The sequence below is a fragment of the Cydia fagiglandana genome, chromosome 6, assembly GCF_963556715.1.
Source record: "Cydia fagiglandana chromosome 6, ilCydFagi1.1, whole genome shotgun sequence".
Lineage (NCBI taxonomy): Eukaryota > Metazoa > Arthropoda > Insecta > Lepidoptera > Tortricidae > Cydia > Cydia fagiglandana.
This window is the reverse complement of record NC_085937.1, coordinates 19,321,556-19,348,027: the sequence shown is the minus strand read 5'-3', so window position 1 is coordinate 19,348,027 and position 26,472 is coordinate 19,321,556. Positions and strand designations below refer to the sequence as shown.

The 26,472-nt window shown below is 37.9% G+C and overlaps 2 protein-coding genes across 7 annotated transcripts in view; one reads left to right on the top strand and one right to left on the bottom strand.

Annotated features, from left to right (window-relative positions):
- The window catches only part of LOC134665434 (uncharacterized), a 579,666-nt gene that overhangs the window by 66,282 nt on the left and 486,912 nt on the right, over positions 1 to 26,472 (top strand). The window lies entirely within an intron of this gene.
- Positions 1 to 26,472, bottom strand: part of LOC134665393 (integrin alpha-8) — a 169,643-nt gene that overhangs the window by 60,686 nt on the left and 82,485 nt on the right. For all 6 annotated transcript variants that reach the window (XM_063522329.1, XM_063522331.1, XM_063522330.1 and 3 more), the window contains one exon: positions 12,743 to 12,840. In XM_063522329.1, the coding sequence (XP_063378399.1) occupies positions 12,743 to 12,840 (98 nt within the window). The remainder of the gene's footprint in view (positions 1 to 12,742; positions 12,841 to 26,472) is intronic.

The window sequence follows — 26,472 nt, the reverse complement described above, 5'->3', positions numbered from 1 at the left end:
TTTGAGATATCATCAATTCTGCTGGACCATACAAAGGCCTGAAGATTAATTATTTTTTTAAATATAAACAGACGTAGCCATCCTAAATACTCATACGTGTGACAGTACTAGTCGGTAAAGACCCTGTCTGTAATGTAGGAAGTCTCGGGTTCGAATCCCGGTTAGGGCATTTATTTGTGTTTATTACTATATATCTTTATATTTGTTGCTGAGTTATGGATCCATAACTCAGCAACAAATATAAAGATATATAACTTACGTATCTAAAATAAATATGTATTTATCTGTATAAAGTATGTATGTATATCGTCGCCTAGTACAAGCTAACCATAACCATAGTACAAGCTTTATTTAGTTTGAGGCTAGGAGGATATTGTTTATTATTGTATTAATTTAGTTCTGTTTCAGCCGGGTGCGCTCGCTCTTATTTATTTAAATATTCGTATAAACGCAATAAGTAGAGTACCTATCAATCAGATGAATATCAAATTAGGAACAGATTCTTATGAGCTGAATGCCGCAAATGATGACTACCTCTAGTCTCTACCTCATTTATTTATTTATTTTATTTATTTTAACAATATATTTACACGGCATTACAGACAAGCCAATACACCGAGAAATTAAACATTGCAACACACACAGTATACAAACACATGAAATATATAAGGTGACATTAAACGTAAATGCTGGACAGCCTGTCATCCATCATCTCGCAGAACTTCAGACATTTACGGCACACAGTCGCCCATCTCCAAGCAAACAAGTCACATTCAGGTGCCGATGTCAGGAGCGCATTGAGCAGCGTCAGCGCACGATAGAGCGGCGAATTCCTATGCGACACCGTGCGCGCCGCCGGCACTGCAAGCAGTGGACGCGCTCGCGGCCTCAAAGTGATTTTTGGCAAGTCAGGCACATACAGCCGTAAAACTCGAGCCACAAGCTCCGGGCAGTCGGACTCCCCACGCAGTATGCGACAAGCATTGGTCATAATACCCACACAATAATAGCCAGACAATTTGTCCCCTTGTCGCTCCGTGCGAGCGGCCGTTTTCGGGGACCCATGTTGTGAGTTGGCGAGTCACCACCTGGCCCATTTTTTCATGTTTTTTAACATATGAGCAGGGCAGGTGCCCATAGTCTCCTCCATAGTCCCGGTTACTAGCCCACTAACAACTCAACGCAATAGCCCGGTTTCTTTTTGTACCTTTTCTTGCAATAGTCCTACACTAACCGGGGCTTGTCCTTGGGTGCACTACTATAGTGCAAACAGGGATAATCGTCGGTTGGTGTCACATTACATTTAGAGTAAATTGTCTTATTACAAGGGGCCTCTACGTGTTGGCTTCGGCCCCACGCACGCCTTCCAAATGCCCGGGACCCCATGGTCCCGAGAATTTGTAAAAGCCAGACAATTTAAATAAAGATGTTGTATGGAAGCCGAAGTTAGAAGTGATCATTTTAAGTGGCGTGATATTAATGTGTTTTTAATTTAACTTTTTGTGTCGCTAGGTGGCAGTAATGGCTGTTTCTTAAACGGTTAAAGATTTATGTTGGAAAATAATTAACTTAGTTAACTGTTGCGTAATACTTTACAACACGTGGATTATTAATAAAATCATTTTAACTATTTCTATTTGTGTCTAGTGCATTAATAAAGTATGTATGTATGTATATTATATATATATTATACATATAAACTCTTTATTGTACAAAACCCAAAACACAAATTTATGGCACAGGATAGGCAGTACAAAGGCGAACTTATCCCTTTAAGGGATTTCTTCCAGTTAACCTTTGAATAGATTAGAATTGAAGAAGAACTGAATAAGAATTGAATGAGAATTGAAGAAGAAAGTACTACAATTACCTATTCATCTCGCTAGTAAGAATTCCTAATTAATATGCGAAAGTTTTGACCGATTGTTAGTTGAACTGCAAAGCCGATTTTGATAAAAATTTGAGCTCTACTTCAGATGAGTAATTTTTTAAGTCTAGGAAAAGAGAAGAGAAATTATACAGACCTAATCTCAAAGTACGCTGAGAAACGAGCATATCTACTCCATAATTTTGTATAAGAAGGTATATAGGTACAAGCAATTTGAAACTACGATTTCACGATTTGAAAAAGTAAATAATACATATACGAGTAAGGCTGGAAACAGTACTCGACCGATGGTCAGCGCGTACCACACGCGCTGACCGTACGCGCTGACCGTCGGTCGTAATTAAACGTTCAGTACTCGACCGACGGTCGGCGCGTACCGTACGTCGCACGCGCTGGTTCTATGATCGGTCCGTCGCTTCGATCAGCGTCGCACTGAACGCATGTATATGGCCACCACGCGCGTCAGTCAACCGACGTAGGGGAAGACCGGGTAATGGGAGTCAGCGGGTAATGGTGGTCACCCACACATCTCCAAAACTACAAACACTAGAAATACGTTTACGGGCGTTCCCGCCCCCCTCTGGCCCCGCGCTAGCGCTGCGACAGCGCCGCGCCAGTATGGCGACGGCATCGGGATTAAGAGGTGTGTTTTGTTTTTGCGGCTCGCCGATGTAAATTTTTACGTACGCAAAATAGACGGTAAGTACTATAATTATTGATGTACTTATATGTGACTTTTTTATGTCTTTACTTGTGCATTAAGTGTACCGATTTCATAGTTAAATCTCGCGTGCTGTTAACACGTATCATGTGTTTATTTTTTTTTCTTCGTGTGTGAGATGTGTCCCGCCGAGTTTGTTGCCGGTCCCATATTGGGATACCCTCCTCCAATTGAGGGGGGATTTAAATCTTCTCGGGGCAGAGGTGTACGGTTGGAGCCGGTAAAGGTTTATTTGACGTTCATAAGCGCATTGTAATATGCCTACTTGAATAAACTATTTTTTATCTTTTATCTTTTATCTTCATAAAATACTTGTGGGTAATGAGGATCAGGTGACCCCCATTGCCCGCAATGTAAAAGGTATAATATAATTTGTTATTTTGGTTTCAGATGCCGAAAGTACGAGTCAGAACTACCACAAAAGCTTCCTGGTGTTCTGACACATTGGAAAAAGCAGTGAAACTTATAGAAGAAGATGGATTTTTGTATGATCCTCATTACCCGCAAGGTGACCACAATAGCCCATACCTCTGTGCAATGGGAGTCAAAACAGTTAATTTTTGTAACTTTCATATTTGCCAAAGATGATTAGTAATGTGACGATTATTGATCTCAAATAATAGTCAATTAAGTAGATTTTGTTATGAGGCGGTTGCAATAAAGATTTCGTTTCATTTTATTTTTTTTATTTTAATTCTTGCTTAAGTGATCCCCATTACCCCTTTCTACCCTACGTCGGACCGACGAGCTCGACCGACGGTCGCGGTACGCGCGACGTAGCTGTACGCGCGTAGCAGTTTATCAGCGATGCACTGTATTTCATCGTACATTTTCATTGATTGAGCACTGTTTCCAGCCTAAGTATAATAATTATACGTTACATTTTTTGGATGTCGCTGTGACGTCGCATAGTAAATAATGTCAATAAATACATCTGTTTGTACAAGTGTTACAAAACTTATAAACTTTAGGAAATAAGGTTTTTCATGAAGCCTTTCCGGTGGCATGATGGTCTAGCGGTATGATTCTCGCTTTGGGTGTGAGAGGTCCCGGGTCAAATCCCGGTCGTGCCCTGTTTTTAGGGTTCCGTACCCAAAGGGTAAAACGGGACCCTATTACTAAGACTTCGCTGTCCGTCCGTCCGTCCGTCCGTCTGTCACCAGGCTGTATCTCACGAACCGTGATAGCTAGACAGTTGAAATTTTCACAGATGATGTAATTCTGTTGCCGCTATAACAACAAATACTAAAAACAGAATAAAATAAAGATTTAAATGGGGCTCCCATACAACAAACGTGATTTTTGACCAAAGTTAAGCAACGTCGGGAGTGGTCAGTACTTGGATGGGTGACCCTTTTCGTTTTGCTTTTTTTTGTTTTTTTTTGCATTATGGTACGGAACCCTTCGTGCGCGAGTCCTACTCGCACTTGCCCGGTTTTATGATACAGTTATGTTATCAGCAACAGAAACGGACCAAGTGTCCGGATCAGAGGGCCTACCGCGAACCACGTCCGACGTGTTGCCTCCCTGTCACACTTACATACGAATTTACAAGTGCGACAGAGAGGCACGTGGTTCGCAGTAGGCCCTCCGAAAGCGAAATGGCTTCGAAACGACTTTTTTATGAGTAACATAGTAACAATATAATGGCTGCAGTTAACTTACTACATATTTCGTTTTCCCCTTGTACGGCAAGTTCCTCAAAAAACGAGAAAACAGAAAATAGGTTCCATAAAATGACCAAAAACAACTTTAAAGTGCCGCGAAATTATAAGAAAATGTCGCAAAAAGTCGCAAAATGGCCAAAAGTCAGACAATGCGCCGGCGCACCATATATGGGGTACCATTCCAAATGCTTGACCAAGGACGAAAGATATCGCCAGTATACCTTATTTTTTATCTCACTGCTCTGGTGGGGTTAAAAAAGATAAGATAAAAAAAAAGTTAAAAAATAGTTTATTAAAGTAGGCATATTACAATGCGCTTATGAACGTCAAATATTTATTAGAACTTTAACCAATGGTAGTTTTTGACATTTATATGTGCATTGTTATTACGCCTTACAGATCTTAAGGGATCATTAGATTTATCCTTTCCCCTGACCCTTTATGCTCTCTTCTCTCTTTTTTTTTTTTTATTATGCATGGGTTTACTCATGGCCACAGACTAGCCGAGGCGTAGACGTGGCCTACGATGGAGCGAGCTCGCCCAGAAGGTGCCTAGGTGAAGGTGTCTTACTATAGTTCGTTTTTTTTAGCATTATAAAGAACTTGCAAGAAGGTAAGCGATCTTGACATGTCTTTTAATTGAAAAACGCTTTTTAAAAATCAAAAAATATTACTTATGAAAGCAGAAGAATATAAAAGATCGTATTAGATTCATAATTGTTACATATATGCCGTAACTTATTTTTAAAATGTGTTTTTCAATTAAAAGACACATCAAGATTGTTTACCTTTTTTCTAATGCTAAAAAAACGAGGTATAGGACCGGGAAATAACACGTAATAACGTAACCTGTGTCTGTCCTTCTTAGCTTAAAAAGGATAGAAGTACCTGTACCTACTGATAACTTACAAAGAACATGGAGCTCCGATGGAATTCTTTATAAAATGCATAATTTAATCTCAGCGCCGCTATCGATCCGACTGCGTAAATCCAAGATGGCGCCTATGTCCTGTGCTGCTGTGCTAGTGATGTGCGTATACTTCGGAGATTAGGTTTTCCCGTTGAATCGTTTTACAGCAGTTAACAGTAGGTACATATCTAATAATTCTTAAGTAGTTTTTACAAATCTTAAGGCCAAGTTACACTGGCGTGAGACCGGCTGCGCGCGCGCAGAGCGTACGGGTCGCGGTCAAATCCAACGTTTGTATCAGTCGCCATATTAGGCGCGCCAGGAATCCGCGCTGACAAATCACCGGACAATTTGTTCAGAGAAAACGGGTACAGGATGAGGTTAAATGGGGATAGATTTTTGATAACATTAAACCGTCGAGCACATATATTATGATTTTTACGGTAAAGTAAGCGATTAAGAAGGCGATTAAGCGGCTTGCGGTCAAAGGATTGCTATTTTCCGTTGCTTTTAAAATTAAGCAACGGAAAATAGCAACCACGATCGTCCATGAGATGGACAGATCAATCCTCCTGGATACCAAGAACACAGTGCTATACTTACATACTGTACTTGTGCTTTCATTTCAAGTAAGGTTCATATTGCACCCATGATCATGGCCTGTGAGTGACCTTTTAATAAAATAACTTATTGCTTTTAAGGGTTGAAAGCGTCATGCGTCTTAATCCGTTTTCAAATCTGAAGAAATCGGGATTACTAATTCTAAAACTTCACTTGAATTTGCTATTTTGCTTAAATGCAAAATCTTATTTCTTAAACTTAACTTACCTCTAAAAGCGTAAAGCAAACAAATCACATTCAATTCCAATAAATCTGCCTCCAACCGCGAAAGACAATAAAAGCAATAGAAAGCCGCAATATCTCGCATCCGTCAAGTGGCCATACCAAATACAGAAACTGAGCCTATAACCAGTAGGCCTAGTGTCTAAAGGGATACGAGTATAGATAGATACGGCTTGGATAATGTAGAAAATTGCGTTTGTATTAAAATGGAAAAGATAGCGATTTCATAAAGTTAATGTATTACTTAGTAGCTAAAATATGACGGCTGGACATGTCTGCCGCAGATAGGTGGGCCAAAATGGTGACTGAGTGGGTTCCAAGAAACACCATAGATGGTGTAGATTGGGGTGTATGCAGACCAAGAAGGAGATGGCGGGACGACTTGAACGCATTTTACACAAATACAAAACGTAACGTAGGGAACCCTCTTTTTATTTTATTTTATATTAAAAGGAAGCTCCTGGAGGTTACCCTGGATATTATTATATTTTCGAACTACATAGTATGTTGTACATGTACAATGGAAAGCCCATCGAATGAAATACTTAGGTACTAATCATACATTTAGAAAAATAAACACAATAATTTTAGGTACGAGATTTTTTCACATCCGTGTCAAATTCTTTGTCAATCGTAGATCTCAGTAACATCGAAAAGCTATAATAGTAAAAATAAGATATCAATCATGTCAAACCAAATGAAGTTTGCATAAAACCCATTACAAAGCATCTAGCCTTGAAGCACAAATTATTGCTTTAGATAAGCTTTAACTGCGTATGAGAGTAGAAAGTATATAATAATAATAATAATAAGCCCGCAGGGCAGCTTGTGGCGAGCTGTTGGGGAGTAACGACCCCACGGACCCGAGTGCTCCCGAGAGTCGGTCAGGGTTTCCGTCTCCGGCGTGTCTTCGTCGGTCGGAGTGGACCCCAAGGGGACCCGCAGGACTCTCAGCTCTGGCTTGCCTTCATTGGCCGTCCAGAGAGGAGTCGTTAGAGCTATATGCTCCAGGGGTGGAAGTGAAAGATGCATAAGACGCGAGTTGGCACAGTGGCTGTTAACAGCCACTGGGTAGAAAGCGGCGCACACCTCTCGACACCCCTGAGCCGCTCACACCGATGTTGCTCCTGGTCGTCTTCGCGACGGCAGTTTCAGGGGCCCATCTAGTCAGCGGCAAGTCACCACCTGCCTCGATAACGTGTTTTAGCATTGTTATGGCAGGTGTCCGGACTTCTCTACAATAGCCCAGTCTCATTGTCCATCCAAACTTCAATCCATAGACCGGTATACTATTCACTTTTTCTGCAATAGTCCCAATGCCTGCTGCGACCGGTTCATGGGTGTTTATTGTTGCGCCTGTGAACGGGTTCCAGCAGGCGTTCTACATGACATTAAAGCTCTCCAAGGGGCCTCTACGTGTTGGATCTATATCCCCACGCAAGCCTATCAAAAGACCGGGATTTGTAGGCCCGTGAATTCCAAAATGGAGAAACAAATAATAATAATAATAAAATACTTTATTGCACACTACAAAACAAAAGATACAGAAAAAACATTGGAGTACAGAGTACAGAGTAGTACTACATCTTCAAAAAGTGTGTATGCAGCAAAGTAGGTATAGTGCGGGCAGTGTGGCTAACGTTGCCGTTGGTATGACCAAATAGCGATGGATTGATCAATCGTTCTTACTTCATGTAGGGTCACCTTATAATTGCCTTATAACCATTTAATATTGTCGCTAATAAAGACTTCTATGGTAAAAAAAGAACACGAGTATACTCGTAGATACTCGTATAATACGCTCATGGTTAAGCTTACACTATTATAAATCCGCTCGATATAGAATAATAACTTATGAAATTATGTATGAATGTAACCTTTTGAGCCTAATAAACTTTATCTTATCTTATCTTATCTTAGAATCCTGTACAGTAAGGACCTAAATTAGTAAGGACGAAAAGCTAGTCAGTCGTCGAGTTCGGAATTCGATCGTCAAATATTATCTCCAAATGACAATGTATGACCATTACTGAATAAATGATATGATATGATATGATACTTTCATTGTTCCTCAACTCTGGTTCAGATAACCCAAGGTTTGTATCTATTCTCCGTGGGTACTGTGACGAGATACAATACTGTCATTGTTCCTTAACTCTGGTTCAGATAACCAATGCTTAGCTGCATCTATTCTCCGTGGGTACTGTGACGAGATATCTCGCGATTTACGCAGGATATCTATTTGCAATTATAATAGGTACACTAGCGAAAGCTGGGGAATCGACATTTGCTTAAATATATGTGCCTATATGAATGTGCTCTGTGCATGTGTTAATGTTTAAGTGTGGAATATTTAATGTTTTATACACGGTGACTAAAAACTGCATTCCTGTTACAAGGGAGGTTTTGGGCTTATACTGAGCAACTTTTACTATGGGACCAGAGGGCCTACCGCAAACTACGTTCGACGTGTTGCCTCTCTGTCGCACTTGTGAATTCGTACGTAAGTGTGACAGGGAGGCAACACGTCGAACGTGGTTCGCGGTAGGCCCTCAGCCCCGGAATCGCGAAAACGTCAATGTGCATGCCAAGTCTCATGTAATTTAAGCACGTCGTTTAAAAATAAGAGCGTATTTTTATAACCTTGTATTGTATGGGAGCGCGGTTGTGTGACTCTTAAAAGTAAGGTCTTGATGCAAGAGTTCAGTTTATTGACAAGAAATTAACTTGTTTACCTATTCGTTATTTATCTCGACATCCATATGGGCACAATAAAACAATTGCTACAAATAATCGATAATTTTATTGCTGATCCGTGAGAATCGATTAAAAGCAAAAAGCGATCAGTATTCATTGCAGGAACAATCGCGAGGCAGGCCTAATAGAGCCTGTAATTTGTTATAAGCGATTCCGGCAAAAAAGGATCGATTATACGGAGGTGGCTATTCTTACTTGCACTGTTTGCACAGGATGCTCGCAGATGAAATAGATAGTGTCTATAATAACCCATTATAGACTGCCTTATATTTTGTATGGAAAAATTAAAAAATGATAAAGCTTTCAATGACCTAAAACTAACTAGAAAATGTTCCAATACTGAGTTAACAACTATAATGGGTTAACAATGAAATTACAAGGTGCAAAATAGATTATTAAACATTTTGCATCAAGCTAACAAAAACAAAAGGAGACAAATACTAACGATAAATGTACCTACTTCAAAATTGTTCATAATACATAGGTCTCTAACTAGGACTAGGTATGTGAGAATTACGCTGCATGTGGGGAACCAAAAGTAATGATTACTTGCTCCTATACTCATCAGTATCATCATCATCATATCACCCACTGCTGAGCATAGGCCTCTCTTCGAGTACCTACGCCACTTATTCCGGTCCTGACCTGAGCTAATCTCATTCATAACTGACCAGCAATCTTCCGAACGTCGTCCACCCAACGAGCCAACGGACGCCAGGCACTCCTTTCGTCTGAAGGCGGCCAGTAATCACCATAACTACATACAAATCTTATGAACTAAGACACCCTATATCTCCACTTCAAATTCCACCCGCGTGGCCGTCTCCACAGGTAATCCTCGTACAAACAGAACAAAATGCCTAAACAAATTGCTTCGCTGGGAGAGACCGCTTTTTGCACTAATTCGGCATTCCGAAATAACGAGCCAACGGACGCCAGGCACTTCTTTCGTCTGAAGGCGGCCAGTAATCACCATAACTACATACAAATCTTATGAACTAAGACACCCTATATCTCCACTTCAAATTCCACCCGCGTGGCCGTCTCCACAGGTAATCCTCGTACAAACAGAACAAAATGCCTAAACAAATTGCTTCGCTGGGAGAGACCGCTTTTTGCACTAATTCGGCATTCCGAAATAAAAATTCCAACTCCTTTAGTAGAAACAAAAACGGTTTGAACGACGTTCGACGAACGCGACTGTGTTTCAAAAATGGAACGCAAAAAGACGAGTTTTTTTTTAAAGTTTTGATATCTTTAAACAGCCAGTGACATTTTGTAGAAACAATTATCGTTATGAGGACGCTTTAATTTGGGAGTACGAGTAGGATTCGGTTTGTTTGTCCCCACTACGGACTTTCAACAGATTAAAGATTTGATTACTTAAAATTCGGGATGATGACATAGGCGTACCCACGGCAAGGTGGGGCGGGCGGTTGCCCCACCCTGGTCTCTGACCATAAGCTAAAATTTTCTGTTTCAACCGTACCCCGTTACAATGTACCTACCCAGCCTCCCCTACTTCTGCCCCACCCCTTAAAAAATACTGCGTTACGCCCATGGATGATTATTTTATAAATGTCCATCTAGGCTTGCCTTGGTTCCCCCCTAAAGTCATATTAGCATAAAACCTAAATTATTTACAAAAGAAGTTTAAAAAATAACAATTAAACTGTGAAATAATACTAACTCCCGACATTTTCATGTTCATTGCACCTTTTAATAAGGTTATTCTTTGATTTCAACCCAATCAAATCTAAATACCTCTGACATATAAATCACAGCAAACGGGTGTAGCAGGAAGGGCGCGCCAAGACGGCCACAAACCACACACCAGAAAGCTCTAACTCACATCCCCTGCTTTCTCAATCTCAATCTAACTGGTAAGTTAATAGAGTTGATATTCTATTGAATATTTCTTTGTAGTTAAGATGTTTAGGTGAGGAGTAAATGGAGTATGGATGAGCTTTATAGGTCACTGTTACGGTGAGGTCATCAGCTGATGGGTACTAAAGGGTTTATGGCTAGATAATGCAACCTTTCCGGGTAAGGTAAATTATTATTCTCATACTCATATAACACGAACTGATCTAGGCTTCGAGCTTCGGGTAGGGAGACGGCATTCGTACTATTTCCTCTCTGCCGAAGCATACAACTTTACCTATGGCGGTGCGTTTAGTGACTCATCCGTACACTAAAAGAGATCGAGGAATGCAAGATTTGCCTTTGACGTGTATCACTTTCTGTATATTTGTGTCATCATTACAGATTGCATTTTGTATGTAGTGAGTGAGAAGTGCGATTATGTGTTCGTTTCCCCCCGGAAAAAAGGGCAGAATGATTTGTATCGCTTGGAGTCCTCCCTTCCGACAGTTCCGACATGTCTGAAGCTGGTGTTACTCGAAGGATCTAGGCGAAAACAAAAAGAAACTACCTACGAGTGTAGAGTTTAAAGATAAACGGCCTATTAAGGCCTAGTACATTGTCATCGTCGTCAGTAACTCTATCGAGATATAACCTCTCTTGAGCTTAGCTCAACTTAATTATTCATATTTTTCTGTTGGACTGCCAAACACTGTAATCTGATAACTAAGCCTTTCTTTAGCGTCAAAAAACATTTTTCAATTTACAAATTGACATTAGAACTATCTTAACTTAGGTTAGTACATAAATAATAGAGTAATGAATATAATATTCGCCTTTTCCGTTACCACGTCTACATTTTTTTTTTGCCATGACCCTTAAGTCTTCACGGGCACACGATCCATTAGAACTTCTAATGACACCTCCGACCAATGATGTCACCACTCAAAATACCCAAAGGCTGTCAAACGCGCCATTAATTTCAGTTGACATTTCCCTGAACTGGGTCAATTCCTATAGGCCGGGGGTTCTCAAAGTGTGGTATACCCCCAGGGGTTCGCCAGCCGTCGTAAAGGGGTTCGCGACAAGTATATTATGTATAACCAAAGTATGACTAGCTCGCGCGTGTGACACATACGATGAAAACAAAATACAGCTATCGAATTAACGCCGACTCAGCAAAAATAAATTTGACCAATACGTATCCAAAAATCTACTTAAATAGTGGTACAAAACAAATCAATCAATCACAATCGCAACTTAAATTATAACTGTACCTAGTTGTATTCTTTTTTAGTAAATAAAAACTGTCTTAAACATAGAGTGGAGTTTTTTTTTTCATGTGTTTGCAGTCGTCTGGGAAATTAAGGGATACGCGGGGAACAAAGTTTGAGAAACCTTGGCTGTTCTATCTCAGAACCAAAAAACCCTAAGAAACAGGCTTGTAATACTATCTTATAACTATGTAATTGGGAACTAAGCCAGGGTGGGTTTTGGGATATTGGGTCATGGGTTTACGATTTGTGGATGTGCTGATTAAGATATCTGTGTCAGGGGATGTGGCAAATTGGGTTTACGATTTTCGGGTTGGATGGGGTGACCTTTTGAAATTATTGACACGTTTTATAAGCCGCTAACTGCTGTGCTTTGGAAAATGGGGTTATATACACATTATACACATTTTATATTAAAAACCGGCCAAGCGCTAGTCGGGCTCGCGCACGAAGGGTTCCGTACCATTACGTAAAAAAACGGCAAATAAAATCACCTTTGTTGTATGGGAGCCCCGCTTAAATATTTATTTTTATTCTGTTTTTAGTATTTTTAAACTGGCGCATACTCCACCGACAAGAGCCATGCTCTTAAATTATGATGATGATGAGTATTTTTACAGGTGATGTGTTTCTGTTCTCGCTATAACAACAATTACTACAAACAAAATAAAAATAAAATATTTAGGTGATGCACCCATCAACAAACATGATTTTTTTGCCGTTTTTTAAAGATACGGAACCCTTCGTGCGCTGATCCGGCTCGCAGTTGGCCGGTTTTTATGGAAACCAACTGGATAAAGTAATGCTATAGGTACTCACCACAATGGGTCCATTTTTCCCTGTGCTGCTGAGGGTAGCCCCGAACCACTGGTTAGACTTCTCGTCTATCGGGTTCTGCTGCTTATCCCGAGTATTGCCTGTTGACAAGACAATTAAGACCTTCATTAAAATTCGGTCACATCTTTATTTAAAAAAAACTTAAAATAGGTATCTATTCTAGATATTTAGCTCTTGTTTACGTTTTAAATTGCTTTGAGTAAAGAAAAAGTAAAAGTAAAATTTATTTTTAAATCAGTCGATACATTACAGTTCCACATTATTTACAATACAGGACGTTTTTGAACAACTAGCCATATTGTGCGAGGTGATTAGGTAAGCCTGGTACAAGTTTTTCAATGGGAGCAACTCGGAAATCACAAAAAATTTTTTGGCCGTTTCATACATTTTGGTCGAGTGGATGTTGACATTGTTGACGTTTTCTATGGGAAGGCCAAATTAACCTTGCACAATATGGCTAGTTGTTCAAAAAACGCCCCGTATATTTTTAATTCAGGTTAGTATCAGAAAGATCAGCCAAATAAGTTTAAAAAGGGTAAATGTGAAATGGCTGGGGCATAAAATAGCGGAATCGATACGACGCCGTAAGAAAAATGGCGGTAATAACTTAATTCGAGAGCAGGATTGAGAGCATTCAATTTTGTAACCGAAATGCATGATGGATGCCCTTAGCTGCGAGTTGAGTGCGTTTCCATTGAAATATAGCAAAAAATACACAGTCGAAGCTGAGCAGGTGAGGTTGTCAAAATGATCACTACACGCTTTTACTCCTTTAAATGATGATACCTATAGTGATTTTCTCAGATAATTTTGATCATTTCGCTCGCTTAGCAACTTGTGCCGATGACTGTTGAATTGTTGATAAAGAGTTCGTATCTAACGAATAATATGGGGCGTTATCCATGAAAAGGGACCTTATTGTCGATGGCGCTTACGCCGCACAGCGTCCCGCGGCATTGTATTTATATCGGATCATCGTTAATAATGGCGTATGCGCCATCGACAATAAGGTCCCTTTTCATAGATAACGTCACATATTACTGTTAAAAAAGCTGTTTTGTTAGATGACGTCTTCAAAGTTCAAACATAGAAACTAAAATATGGTGGTGACACTATCATTTATAAAAATGTTATTTTCTATACGGTCTCTTTCTATACTGCACTCTAACTATTGGAAAGTGTAGGTAACAAGCAACCGTTTAGTTTTGCCTTATCAGTACCTAGTACCGAAAATAACACATTTTACCTATTAAATTATATAATCACATCAATTTATTATTTCTCGGCATCCCTGGCTGCCACCGTACGTTAAGTAAAATGATAGGTATTATCACATTTAAAAAGCCTCTAAATATAGCAATGAATAATTTTCCTCCCTAGTATGTAATTAAAATATAGCCTACCCTACCTTTACCTTCTCTTTCTTAATAGTGTGCCATGGACACGAACGGGGCGTGTCACCCGTGTCCCCCGTGGCAGATTTCAAAAAAATGTATAAAGATTAATACCAGTATTATAGTTAGCAGTATATTAACTTTAATAAACCGCTGAGTACACGCATCAAAGTCATGGCGGATAACGATTGCGTGGGAACTTTGGGATGAAGCTACCTTGGCACCTAAGTGTGCTTAGAGAATAATTTTTTTATCACACTTGCTCGAAAAAGATCTATTTCATGGAGCTGTACTAAAGGACAAGGCCTATATTGTTCCCGCGGGAGTTATGAATTCTGAAAAAAGCTATAACTCACTCGTCATATTAAAAATTTTAAGGATATGGTACATTATACTAAAGCACTTATCCAGTGAAACCTGGATAAGTGAGATCTCAAGGGACGAGCAAATTTGTCTCACTTAAAGAGGTTTCTCACTTACACAGGCTCCCAGTTAGCCAGGTACAAATAAATTTCTGTCTCATTTACAGAGGGTTCCATTAATAGAGGTGACAATAGAGTATATATCAGTTATAGAGGTGGTTATTAAGGTAATTAGTAATTAGGTATCTTTAAAAATAAATAAGGTAAAAATAATCCTTGTCCCTAAATATTTTTAGAGTCTGTTTAAATATTTCTTTGAATTTATTTTGAATGATTCTCCAAAGGATAGATATTTCAACATTAAATTACATTTGATTGGACTTCATTGCGTATTAGAAATTCAATAAATGAAAATATATTTTTTCGTGTTACTTATCAAAATTTCAGCTTTCGTTTCGGTAGTTTTAACTACTTACATAAATTAACTAAATCAAAGTTTGAAGTTGTTTAGACACAATTAGGCAAATGCGGAATTTGTGGATAGACTAAGAGTTAGTAAGAATACGGAAATTGTTCCATGAAGTCCAAGTTAGAGAGGTCATAGATTGACGTTATCTCAGATACAGAAGTCAATTCCCTATAAAATTCTAAAAAACAATTAGGAAAATGTAATCTAATAAATATAGTCTCAGTAAAAGAGGTAAAATACACTCTCTGTCTCAGTTATAGAGGTAAATGTGACTATAAAATCACAACAACGAATCCCAGTTATAGAGGTTCGTTTTATCTCAGTTACAGAGGTAATTCAGTGCTAAAGTGTCGGGACCGCACCATGAGTCCCAGCTATAGAGGTTTCTCACTTATTCAGGTCCCACTTAACCAGGTTTCACTGTATAACAAAGATTATAAGTAGAAGGTTACAAGATTACTTTAAAAGATTTTTACTCGGGAGCTTTTGGACTGGTTTTACAACAATAAAAGTACTGGCAACGACGTTTTGATCGTGACAAGATCCTGCGCACACGGTCGTTATTAATACTAAGTGAAAGCCCCCATTACTTTTCATTTTCGACGCGTCTCTGACTAATGGAAGGCTTTTGGACTTTTGACTTTAATTTCGAAGGCAACATTGTAAACCTTAATTTGATTTACGTTGATATTTCGAGAGACAATTATTCCAGATAAAATCTGGTGTACACTGAATTGATATGAAATCATATGAAATTGAATAAGTCCAACAGTAATTGTTATTTATGCAGCAAGAGAGGAAAGTTGATGTTTACTGTGAGATTAACTGATTTCTGATTAACCAAATTACTGATCAATTAATTTCTGTCCCATAAAAAAAGAGTTTTTTTTTAATTCAGAAGTACTCGTTATAATAAAAAACAAATACATACACAAAATAACCTGGATTTTGGTCTTTGACTTTCGGAGAAGGAAACACCTTGAAGAAACCTAGACAAATCCGCGAAGGTGCATGTAAAGTCGCCTGTCCAGCAGAGGAACGTATGTCATAGACTAAATAATTTTGATGGACTCAAGTACTTAAACTTTTGACAAATAGTGTGACCACGTTATTTTAGTCGTTTGGACTGTCTCATTTACATATCGTAGGGTAATGACGTCGGCTAATGACCAGTGGGCCATCACCTTACCCCTGGGCCTGGCCTAATCACGGGCGGGTTAGGCTTTTAAAATGATTGCGGACTGTCGCGTACAACCTGTATCATCACTACATCCTGTCAGAAAAATATAGACATATTGAATTATTAAAAAAGTAGAATAATGGTAAAATATATAGATGTAAATAATTGTCAGTATATGAAATTTGCCACAAAACAAAAACGAAATCAGTATAACCTGTTTGTATATAATCAGTATAGCATTTCATATGGATTTCTTTTTTGGAAAATATTTTTCGTTTAAATTCTATTGGTTTTATAAAAGAAGTTCTAACAAAAAAGTTTTAATTATATCAGCATGAATGCTTCATTAACAAAAGTACTAAAACAGCTACCTATGTAAAGCTAAATTGGTAAAATATGTATACTCTATTTAGATAGATAAGTTGTCTGAAACAAGGTGTCAACTGACACTGTTCTCGTCGACAGTACTTGTCTAGCCGCTACCGACCATCGTCTCTTGTTTTTATTTTATCCGTGCTCTAATGGCATCATAATGGTCACAACACTTACCAATTGCTTCGCGTTACTCATGCGTCGAGCATTCTTAAATGCATCCAACCAGTGTTTTTAGAATATTAATACCAACCTTTATTCTATAGAGATTAAGAGCTATTTTTCAACGGAAAATACCTTTGGGCTTCATATAATTATTAATACGGTTTTGTAATAAGCCAGATAATATGTCATTTAAAATCTAACTCAGCTCTTGAATACATGCAATGAAAGCCCGTAAGTTCAAAGCACTAAGCGTCATTTTTCACTGGCTTATAGAAAACGCATTATTTTTTTAATATACTTTTGTATTCCGTCTATGTTGACACTTTCTAATATTAGTCATAGTAAATGCATACCATAATGTTGTAGCAATAAAAAAATTGTGCTTAAAAGCTTTGGTTGACAAATACTATTGTAACACTTACTTTAAATGGTCCCAAAGTATGTACTTACATTTTTATGACATTTTATTGCTGTTCCATTTTAAAGAAATTTCATAATTTTAAAGCAAGCATCAGTGTCAACGTTAAATCAATAATACAATACGAGTATATCGATAAAAGAAGCGGCCAAATAAATATACAAAGATGCAGTTATCTTCGCCGAAAATCGGTTTCATAAAAGATAACCCCTTTGATACAACAATAAATTTTTCATCACCTCCTTTAGAGCATCGCGCACAATTCCCGATAAAGGTTAACCAACTCAAACATTACAAGTCAATCAATAACAGACTTTGATACAATATAATAAGGTCTTTCGAAATGCAGAGATAAGTTTGTGATCGTGCTATGTAATTAAAGAGTGTCGAATTCTGCAACGCCCTGTGTTTGTTTAAAAAAGTTAATGGCATCAAAAACGATATTATCTCTCTTACAGTTAATGGCTTCCCTTATAAGACTTGGCTGGTAATTATGGTAGTCAAGAGCCGAAAATGTTGGAGAAGAAATTTTGGGAGAAAATTTAAAATGTCCTGAATTTTTGGGAAATCATGGTAAACCTAACCGTATTTTATTTAGAGAGCCTAATGTCATAATGTTTTTGTACTGCTGGCAGTAAGGGCCACTTCACACTATTAGCGTCTTTTGAGCGTCAGCGTCTAGTCAGCGCTATGGAAAATAGCGTCGCTGCGCAGTTGCGCCAATGTTGCATCAAGCAGCAGCCATAGAGTTGACTAGACGCCGACGCTCTGGAGACGCTAGTGTGGGATCTCTCTTACCTTACCTATATGTGACGTCCCACGTGTAAAGGCACCTTATGGCGGTTGGCGCTTATGCTATGCGACGCTATGCGACGTAAGCGCCAGCCGCCATAATGTACCTTTTGACGTGGAACGTCACATATCTGTATTCATAAAAATTACGAAGTGGACCACTCAACTGAAAGCGGGTGGCGAAAAAAAATAAAAACAAAAAACAAATAAAAGCATATTTATTGAAGACTAACTTAAAATTCTCCTCACGGAACACATCAATTTACCCAACTACGTCAGAAATCACCGGCCATCAATGATGATTGACGGCCGGCTGTATGAAGACATAAGCTTTGACAGTTAACTGTTACGGCCCATAATTAACCGCCTGACAGTGATCAGTCTAATGTGATTGGCCGACTACCGTATTTGGCCGGGCTATTATTTGGGGTGATTCTACGAAGTGCATAACGACCAATCATATCTGAGAAGTTTTACAAAAGGTGTAAAACACTGTACTTACGGTGATATTATTTTTTGAAGAAGTATGTTTTTAAAGCACACAAATATTTCATCGGATTTGTTATGATGTAGGCAGGTAAATGTGTACCTTTTGCTTATTAAAAAAATCAAGCGTATACGAGTAAAATCTTGTGAACTTTGAACGCAAGGCAACATAAACTTAGGATCAGAAAGTCCGCGAAAATCGGAAATTGATATTTCATGAACTTGCATAAATATTCGAGCGAGAGAAGGGATCATCATTGGCCACATCATCTAAGGCAGTTCACGAAATTTAGATTTTCACGATAGACCCTCAGTTTTATTGGGTATAAAAACCTCTATTGCCCCGTCTCGTCCTAATCTCCTTTATTAAATAAAACAGTCTCGTAAAACTACTAAAGTCAGGGTAAAAATCTGTAAATGACTTACAAACATTTTAAATCAGACGTAAATGTAAATACCTCTTTTATTACCAAGGTACCTAAGTACCAAGTATTACCGGAAAAAAAACCGGTCAAGTGCGAGTCGGACTCGCGTTCCAAGGGTTCCGTGCATAAGTCCGACTCACGCTTGACTGCACATTTCTAATAGGTTTCCCGTTTTCCTGTCGACTATAGGTTAAGTACTATTTTGTGTATTTTTTCAAAATTTTAGGCTCAGTATTTTCAGAGACAAGGGGGAGGGGGATGGTTGGACAAACTGACAGACGCACGAGTGATCCTATAAGGGTTCCGTGTTTTCCTTTTGAGGTACGGAACCCTAAAAAGAAGAACGCGTAACACGTTTTATACTCACAAAAAAATTTCAACAATATTTTTATCACAATATTTGATTCAAAAAGTGTGTAGAACGCCCCACGGATGGGTAACAAGAGAAGATTGAAGTGATTATTTCGTGTTTATTTTTTCGGTCGCCGAAAGATGTATTGATGCTTTTAAGATAATGAAATCAGTACTTGCTTTGTATGGGATGTAATATTGTTATCGGTCCATGTATCGTGTGCTTTTTTTTATGCTGAATACACTGAAGCACAGTTACCTACCTAAATGGCGGAAGAGAAGAGCGAACAAAGATGGATAAGAACGAATAATCAGAAATAAAAACCGGGCAAGTGCGAGTCGGACTCGCGCACGAAGGGTTCCGTACCATAATGCAAAAAAAAAACAAAAAAAAGCAAAAAGAAAACGGTCACCCATCCAAGTACTGACCCCTCCCGACGTTGCTTAACTTTGGTCAAAAATCACGTTTGTTGTATGGGAGCCCCATTTAAATCTTTATTTTATTCTGTTTTTAGTATTTGTTGTTATAGCGGCAACAGAAATACATCATCTGTGAAAATTTCATCTGTCTAGCTATCACGGTTCGTGAGATACAGCCTGGTGACAGACGGACGGACAGACGGACGGACGGACGGACGGACGGACGGACGGACGGACGGACAGCGAAGTCTTAGTAATAGGGTCCCGTTTTACCCTTTGGGTACGGAACCCTAAAAATTGATTAAGCTCTTCTTCTTTTGTATATGACGTGTATTTCAGTTAAAATGTATAGTTCCAAAAAACTCATTGGCGGAGCGTATTCCACATTGTAATGAAAAATAATAAAGAATAAAATAAAGATACAAAAAGCTCATTTACCCCACGGATATCACATCCGGTGTTGTCCAATAAAAACAGTAAAATAAACGTTGTAATCGTCTAATATTGTCAATGGCATCTATACTCATTATTTATGGCACAGGCAGCGACGCGTGTAAACAGTAATGTGAAACAAATGACGCCGGCGCATCGTTCACATTATTAACTGATAGTAAACCTTATTACGAAGCAATAGGGTCCATCGATGGTCAGACAAGAATGCGTGCGCGTACAGTGAGTGTTTAACACAACTATAGTATCATCATTGTCACTTAACTGAGACTTCATAGACCGTATTGTAAGGGTATGAGATTCAAAATTGGTCAGTGAAGAGTGTTGGTGTACGCACCCGGCACGTAATAAGTGCTTCCGTCCGTGAAAACTTTGTTATGCACCTATAATGAATGTATGTAGGACCAAAAGGGAATGCAACTAAAAGGAAGGAAGTTGTAATAAGTTATTAATATGAATTATATATTTTCAAAGGTGTCAAGGGGCACGGTAGTGCCGCCGGCAAATTAAGCAAAACAAACAGGCACAGCCGTAGCTATTACCCTCTTTTTTCGAAGCATTCAGGGGATTTTTGTCCCTCTCTTCTTATTGGACACAGTAACTTTGTAACGGAGCTATAAGCCTGAATTTCAGTGACTGCCTACTTTTTATTTACCTTATTTCATCATTATATATTACACAAAGTTAAAAAAAAAACAACGGGCTGCACTCCGGGAGAAGTGAAAACTCAATGACATTATAACAGTTTTTCGATCAGGTCACGTGTCCGTCTTACGAATCTTACGGTCACGTGACCTGTCGCGAGTTTAACATTTTTTCCCCATCACAAAAAGTGCACAGCGCCGCTAAAGAAGTTATCACTTCAATAAAAACCACGTTGTTATGTGACACGCCACATATTTTCATCAATACATTGAATATTGAATTTCAATCACAGACGCTGTCAAAAATGCTGTCAATTCGACGCCGTCACGCTTCTACACATTCTGTGAGAGTGACGCTTCGCTGCCGTTCATTGTCGAAATGTTGATTCAAGTATTAATTTTAATGTATTTCCAATAGTATGAAAATTTCGGATGATGTCAGAGATATATTCTAACCAATAAATGGTTGTTAAAGAAATAGGTGCCGTAATCTAAAATTTTAGTTGCTAAGATAAATTGGTACCAAAACTGATGTATGGAGTGGGCACTCTATGTACCTACTTTTTTTTCTATGGCTAAGGTATTCGAATTTCTTATCACTCTTATCAACCAAGTCTCAGTTTATAGAAAACGCCAATAGAAATTTAAATAATATATGGAAATAATATATATTGAAGTGACTTTTCATCACATCCGTCATCCCGAAACACTTTTACTTTTTGATTGGCGTTTGTCGGTAAACGATTTTCGTCTTAGCAACGGCTTCAGACCTCTTTATAATGGATTCGATACAGTATGAACACAACACACACTGCACCCAGTGTTGTGTTCTCAAGTTCCATAAAATAAAAAGGACCCTAAGAGTTGAATCCATTCAAAAATATTAATTGGTCTCCGTGCGGAAAGCGTCAACTTTCGGCACGGGCGCTAAACAAAGTTGCCGCTTTCCGGTTCCGTCGAATAGAAAAATCATAAAACACATTACACACCTCGGGCAGTAAATAAGAAAGCTTTAGATCACATGATCTCTGAGATTTGAAACGTTTCTTAGTTTACTTGAAATTTTCACAGATGGTGTATTTCATATGCCACTAATAACAACAAATACTAAAACCAGAATAAAATAAATATTTAGGTGGGGCTCCCATAAAATAAACGTGATTTTTTTAGCCGTTTTTTTGCGTAATGGTACGAAACCCTTCGTGTGCGAGTCCGACTCGCACTTGGCCGGTTTTTTAGGGTTCCGTACCCAAAGGGTAAAACGGGACCCTATTACTAAGACTTCGCTGTCCGTCCGTCCGTCCGTCCGTCCGTCCGTCCGTCCGTCCGTCTGTCACCAGGCTGTATCTCACGAACCGTGATAGCTAGACAGTTGAAATTTTCACAGATGATGTATTTCTGTTGCCGCTATAACAACAAATACTAAAAACAGAATAAAATAAAGATTTAAATGGGGCTCCCATACAACAAACGTGATTTTTGACCAAAGTTAAGCAACGTCGGGAGGGGTCAGTACTTGGATGGGTGACCGTTTTCTTTTTGCTTTTTTTTTGTTTTTTTTTGCATTATGGTACGGAACCCTTCGTGCGCGAGTCCGACTCGCACTTGCCCGGTTTTTTATCATAGAGGGTTGCAGATATGCTTTAAAAATATAAAGTTGCGATTACCTACTTCTCCTTATTGATCTCTCTCATCACTATCCGTGAACCTAGGTTAAGTTAATTAAAAAAACACAATATTTCCATCTAAATGCAGATGAAGGAACTGATTGAAACGTCACAGTCACAGTCATAGGTCACGCCGTCAGCCCGTCACGGTGGGGTGCCTGCGCCCGAAATTATACCAAACACATTTATATTATAGTATGCATAATATTAAACATAATCTAATAATAACTTGCATTTTTAATAAAATTATATGTCGTGTTAATACGCCATATGGGTCGTAATATGTTTTGGAATAAGTTTATATTAATACGAAGGTTTTCTTAGTAATTTTTTCCATATTTTATGTAACCATTGACATGTAATGTGTACATAAGTTATAAATATGTACCTAAGTATTTTGATAAAGAAGTTTAAAGTTTTAACAAAAATTTAATGTTTAAATTAGTTGTATTTAAAAATATACAGGTAATTGTGTAATGTGTAATCAATGTTAATAGTTTAGGTAGGTACATACTGACAGAATTAAAAAAAACACCCTTACAATCTAAATATGCATGGTAAAATAAACCAAAGCAGCTGCTACAAATCTGATTAATTACCAAATTAAATCCCTACTAATAGCCACGTAATAACACTAGCAACGCTATTAATCAAGAGTTAATTATAAAATGTCTTCCTTCCCCATCGCATATGGTAGCAAATACATATTATACTTAGTAACATGTTACATTTACTATTCAAAAACGAGTATAATCCTTAAGATACCATATTCAAGCCTCGGAACTGTATTTTAATGCAGTTTTGATATAAGTATCATGGTAAAGATATAATTAAGAGGGTTATAAATAGTAAAGTATAACTTTAAAAATATAGTTTTTTTTAAATCTCCTTCAAACCAATTTATAAATCATTTAGTACCTTCAACAATTAATCAAACATAGTCTTTAAAAAATATTTTTTCTCTTATATATTGAAATAAACCCTCAAGTTGGTTATGTCTATTTGTATGTCCTATAGGTACAGACTTAAGCAGGCCTGTAACTAAACTTCTTGACTTGGCAGGATCACTACCGTGTCCCCAAATTTTGATAACACAATGAATAATTTAATACACCACTGATATTCCGACTTGAGCAATCATTATCAAGTACACTCAGCCACATTTACCCGCTAATTGCCCAACACGACAATATCATCGTCATCTCTCTGTTTGCTAGCCACTTCACGCGCACAAACATACATAGGTACACATTGCCCATCATTAAACAAACTTACTAGAAATGCTGTCTCTAATTATTAAGTAGGTAGTTGTTAGGTACTTACCCAGTTAATATTTACTTTGCCGCAATACTGGCTTAATAACGGTATGAATTATACTTCATAAGTAAGTTAATAATCTATTTTTTGTGGTTTACCACAATACTTATATACACGAGTAGGTAAGTATGTTATTTGTAGGTACCAATACCAATAGTAAATAAAATGAGGTAACTTAAATTACGAGCACCTATAGTTCGTTTTTTTTAGCATTAGAAAGAACTTGCAAGAAGGTAAGCGATCTTGACATGGCTTTTAATTGAAAAACGCTTTTTAAAAATCAATAACTATTACTTATGAAAGCAGAAGAATATAAAAGATCGTATTAGATTCATAATTGTTACATATTTGCCGTACTTAACTTATTTTTAAAATGTGTTTTTCAATTAAAAGACACATCAAGATTGTTTACCTAATTTCTAATGCTAAAAAAAACGAAGTATAAGTACCTAAATACGCGACCTCCGTGAGTTCCACTTTTTTAAGCAGACTAATTTTTATTTAATTTTAAATTAAATGTATCATACAATCATCATCATCGTCATCATTCGTCACGAGAAAAAATATCCACAACCAAATTTTCTTAAACGTAAGCTGATATCAACTACGAGATCAAACAGACGAGTCGTGAACATGTCAAGAACACCCGCTTGTGTTTGGCTTCCAATTCACTACTTAGGAAATCAGTAGGTATTTGCTTGCTTTGTGAGGAACCCGTGTCCCGTAGGTACCTATAGCAAAGCTAAAAAAAATACTCATATTTTCTGAAATGAACTTTATTTGGAAGATTTTTTTTAGGTTTTCTATAACTATAACTAAATAAAACACTTTTATATATACGTATGGAGTGTCCCCTAAAATTTTATTTTATTTTAAGTTCTAAACTAAAAAGCGTGAAAATAGACCTTTATTACAAAATTCATTAAAATATAGCGTATAGTTTTCGACTTAAATGGGTGTGAAATACGGACAGACAGACAAACACGACGAAACTATAAGGATTCCGTTTTTGCCATTTCGGGTACAGAACCCTAAAAAGACCACACTATAATTATGTCAGATGTTATGTAAGTTGCTGTTAGTCACATGTGAACGTCTGTTCAACCTTAAAACTATCAGCCATGTGTCCTACAACGTATCAAAATACAATACCTGTATCATACGTCACCAAGGTATACGTATCTTACATCTTTGCTAACGCTATGAGTAATAATTTAGCGGTCGGTCGTGAGTCACTATGCACTATGCGACTGCATTCGATGCATCGGTATGCACGGCTATTTTCAGAGTTCCGCCTTTTATTGGAAACGGTGACTATCTGTCTTCCATTCCTTAGGGACACGCAGGCATTCGAACTTTTCATTTGATCTTAATTTAAATGCATTTTAACATCACAAATTATTTTTAAATTTCGGAGCCTTTCTGCATTAAACACACTGAGTATAAAGTTATTTAACTTTATTGTTGAGTCATCATCATCATCATCATATCAGCCAGAGGACGTCCACTGCTGGACATAGGCCTCCCCCAGAGTGCCACAATGACCGGTCTTGCGCCACCCGCGTCCACCTTTATTGTATTGTAGTTATGTACATTTACATACGTTTTATCTATTACCTAGTTGAAATTTTAGTAATCATTGATTTGGTACCAACCTCAGCCCCATTTAGCTCACTCATAAATAGGGCGACAAGATGCCCCGTTTTTTTCGGATTTTATGCCATATTATATTTCGAAAATTAGGGAATTCAACATGTGCGTGCCGCGTAACGTGTTAATTTTGTCTCGGAAACAACAAAATTCGAAATATTAACAACATGGTATGGTACTAGTAACGTTACCAAATACAAATAAATATCCGAATAATCCACTTGGTATCCCACTAACCGACCGACCATTATATTTAATTACACAAACGGGTCTACCGCGATATTTCATTGTTTTTACCTTAAATTCCGACGTTTCAGCTGAGTTGCACCAGCTCTGGTCACATCAGAAAGACTGACGTCCCAGCAAATGTCAACGGAGATATAAATAATACAACACTAAACTACCCGAAGTTAGTTTGTAAAAATGTTCGGAGTAGACAAAGAAATTGGAGCTACCCCTTAAAGTTGAATGTTTATTGACCAGCCATTACCAAAAATAAGCCAATTTAGACATCCTCTGTCGACTATAACGAACTTTTTTAATTAAACGAGACACGTGACCGACCAATCAATCAATCGAGGATGGTCGCTATTATCCACAAGTGGGTACGGGCATAGACAAATAAATAGTAAAGACATTCAATCTCCATACAAAGTTCCGTTCCTTGACATTGTTGTCATTTGGTAGGTATACATAGCGTCGAAATCCAAGCTATCTTTAAAAGATGATGCACGAGCCAGACGTTGTACTTACACAATTATATCACTATACTGAAAATCATAATTAGATTCCAAAAAGTAAGAAATGTTGCCACTTTTTTACTAGCACGTCTTGTATTTATGTAAAAATAAGTAAATAAAAGTACTTTTTAAACCGTAGGATTAAAATTACAATTAAATAAATTATCTTAGGGTGTTTATTTATAAAAAGGAATTTACTATCTTACAAACAAATTATTGCAGTGGCAACTTTTTTTGGAATCTAATTACGATTTTCAGTTTAAGTTGTATGCTGCTGTATGGTGATGTTTTAACTAAGTACCAGTCTCTATTGTCTAACCGTGGCACACTTTTCACTAGTTGCCTGATGGTTGTTAATGATTCGACTCTATTTACAGTCTCCTAACATGGTCAAGAAAGAGAAAAATGAC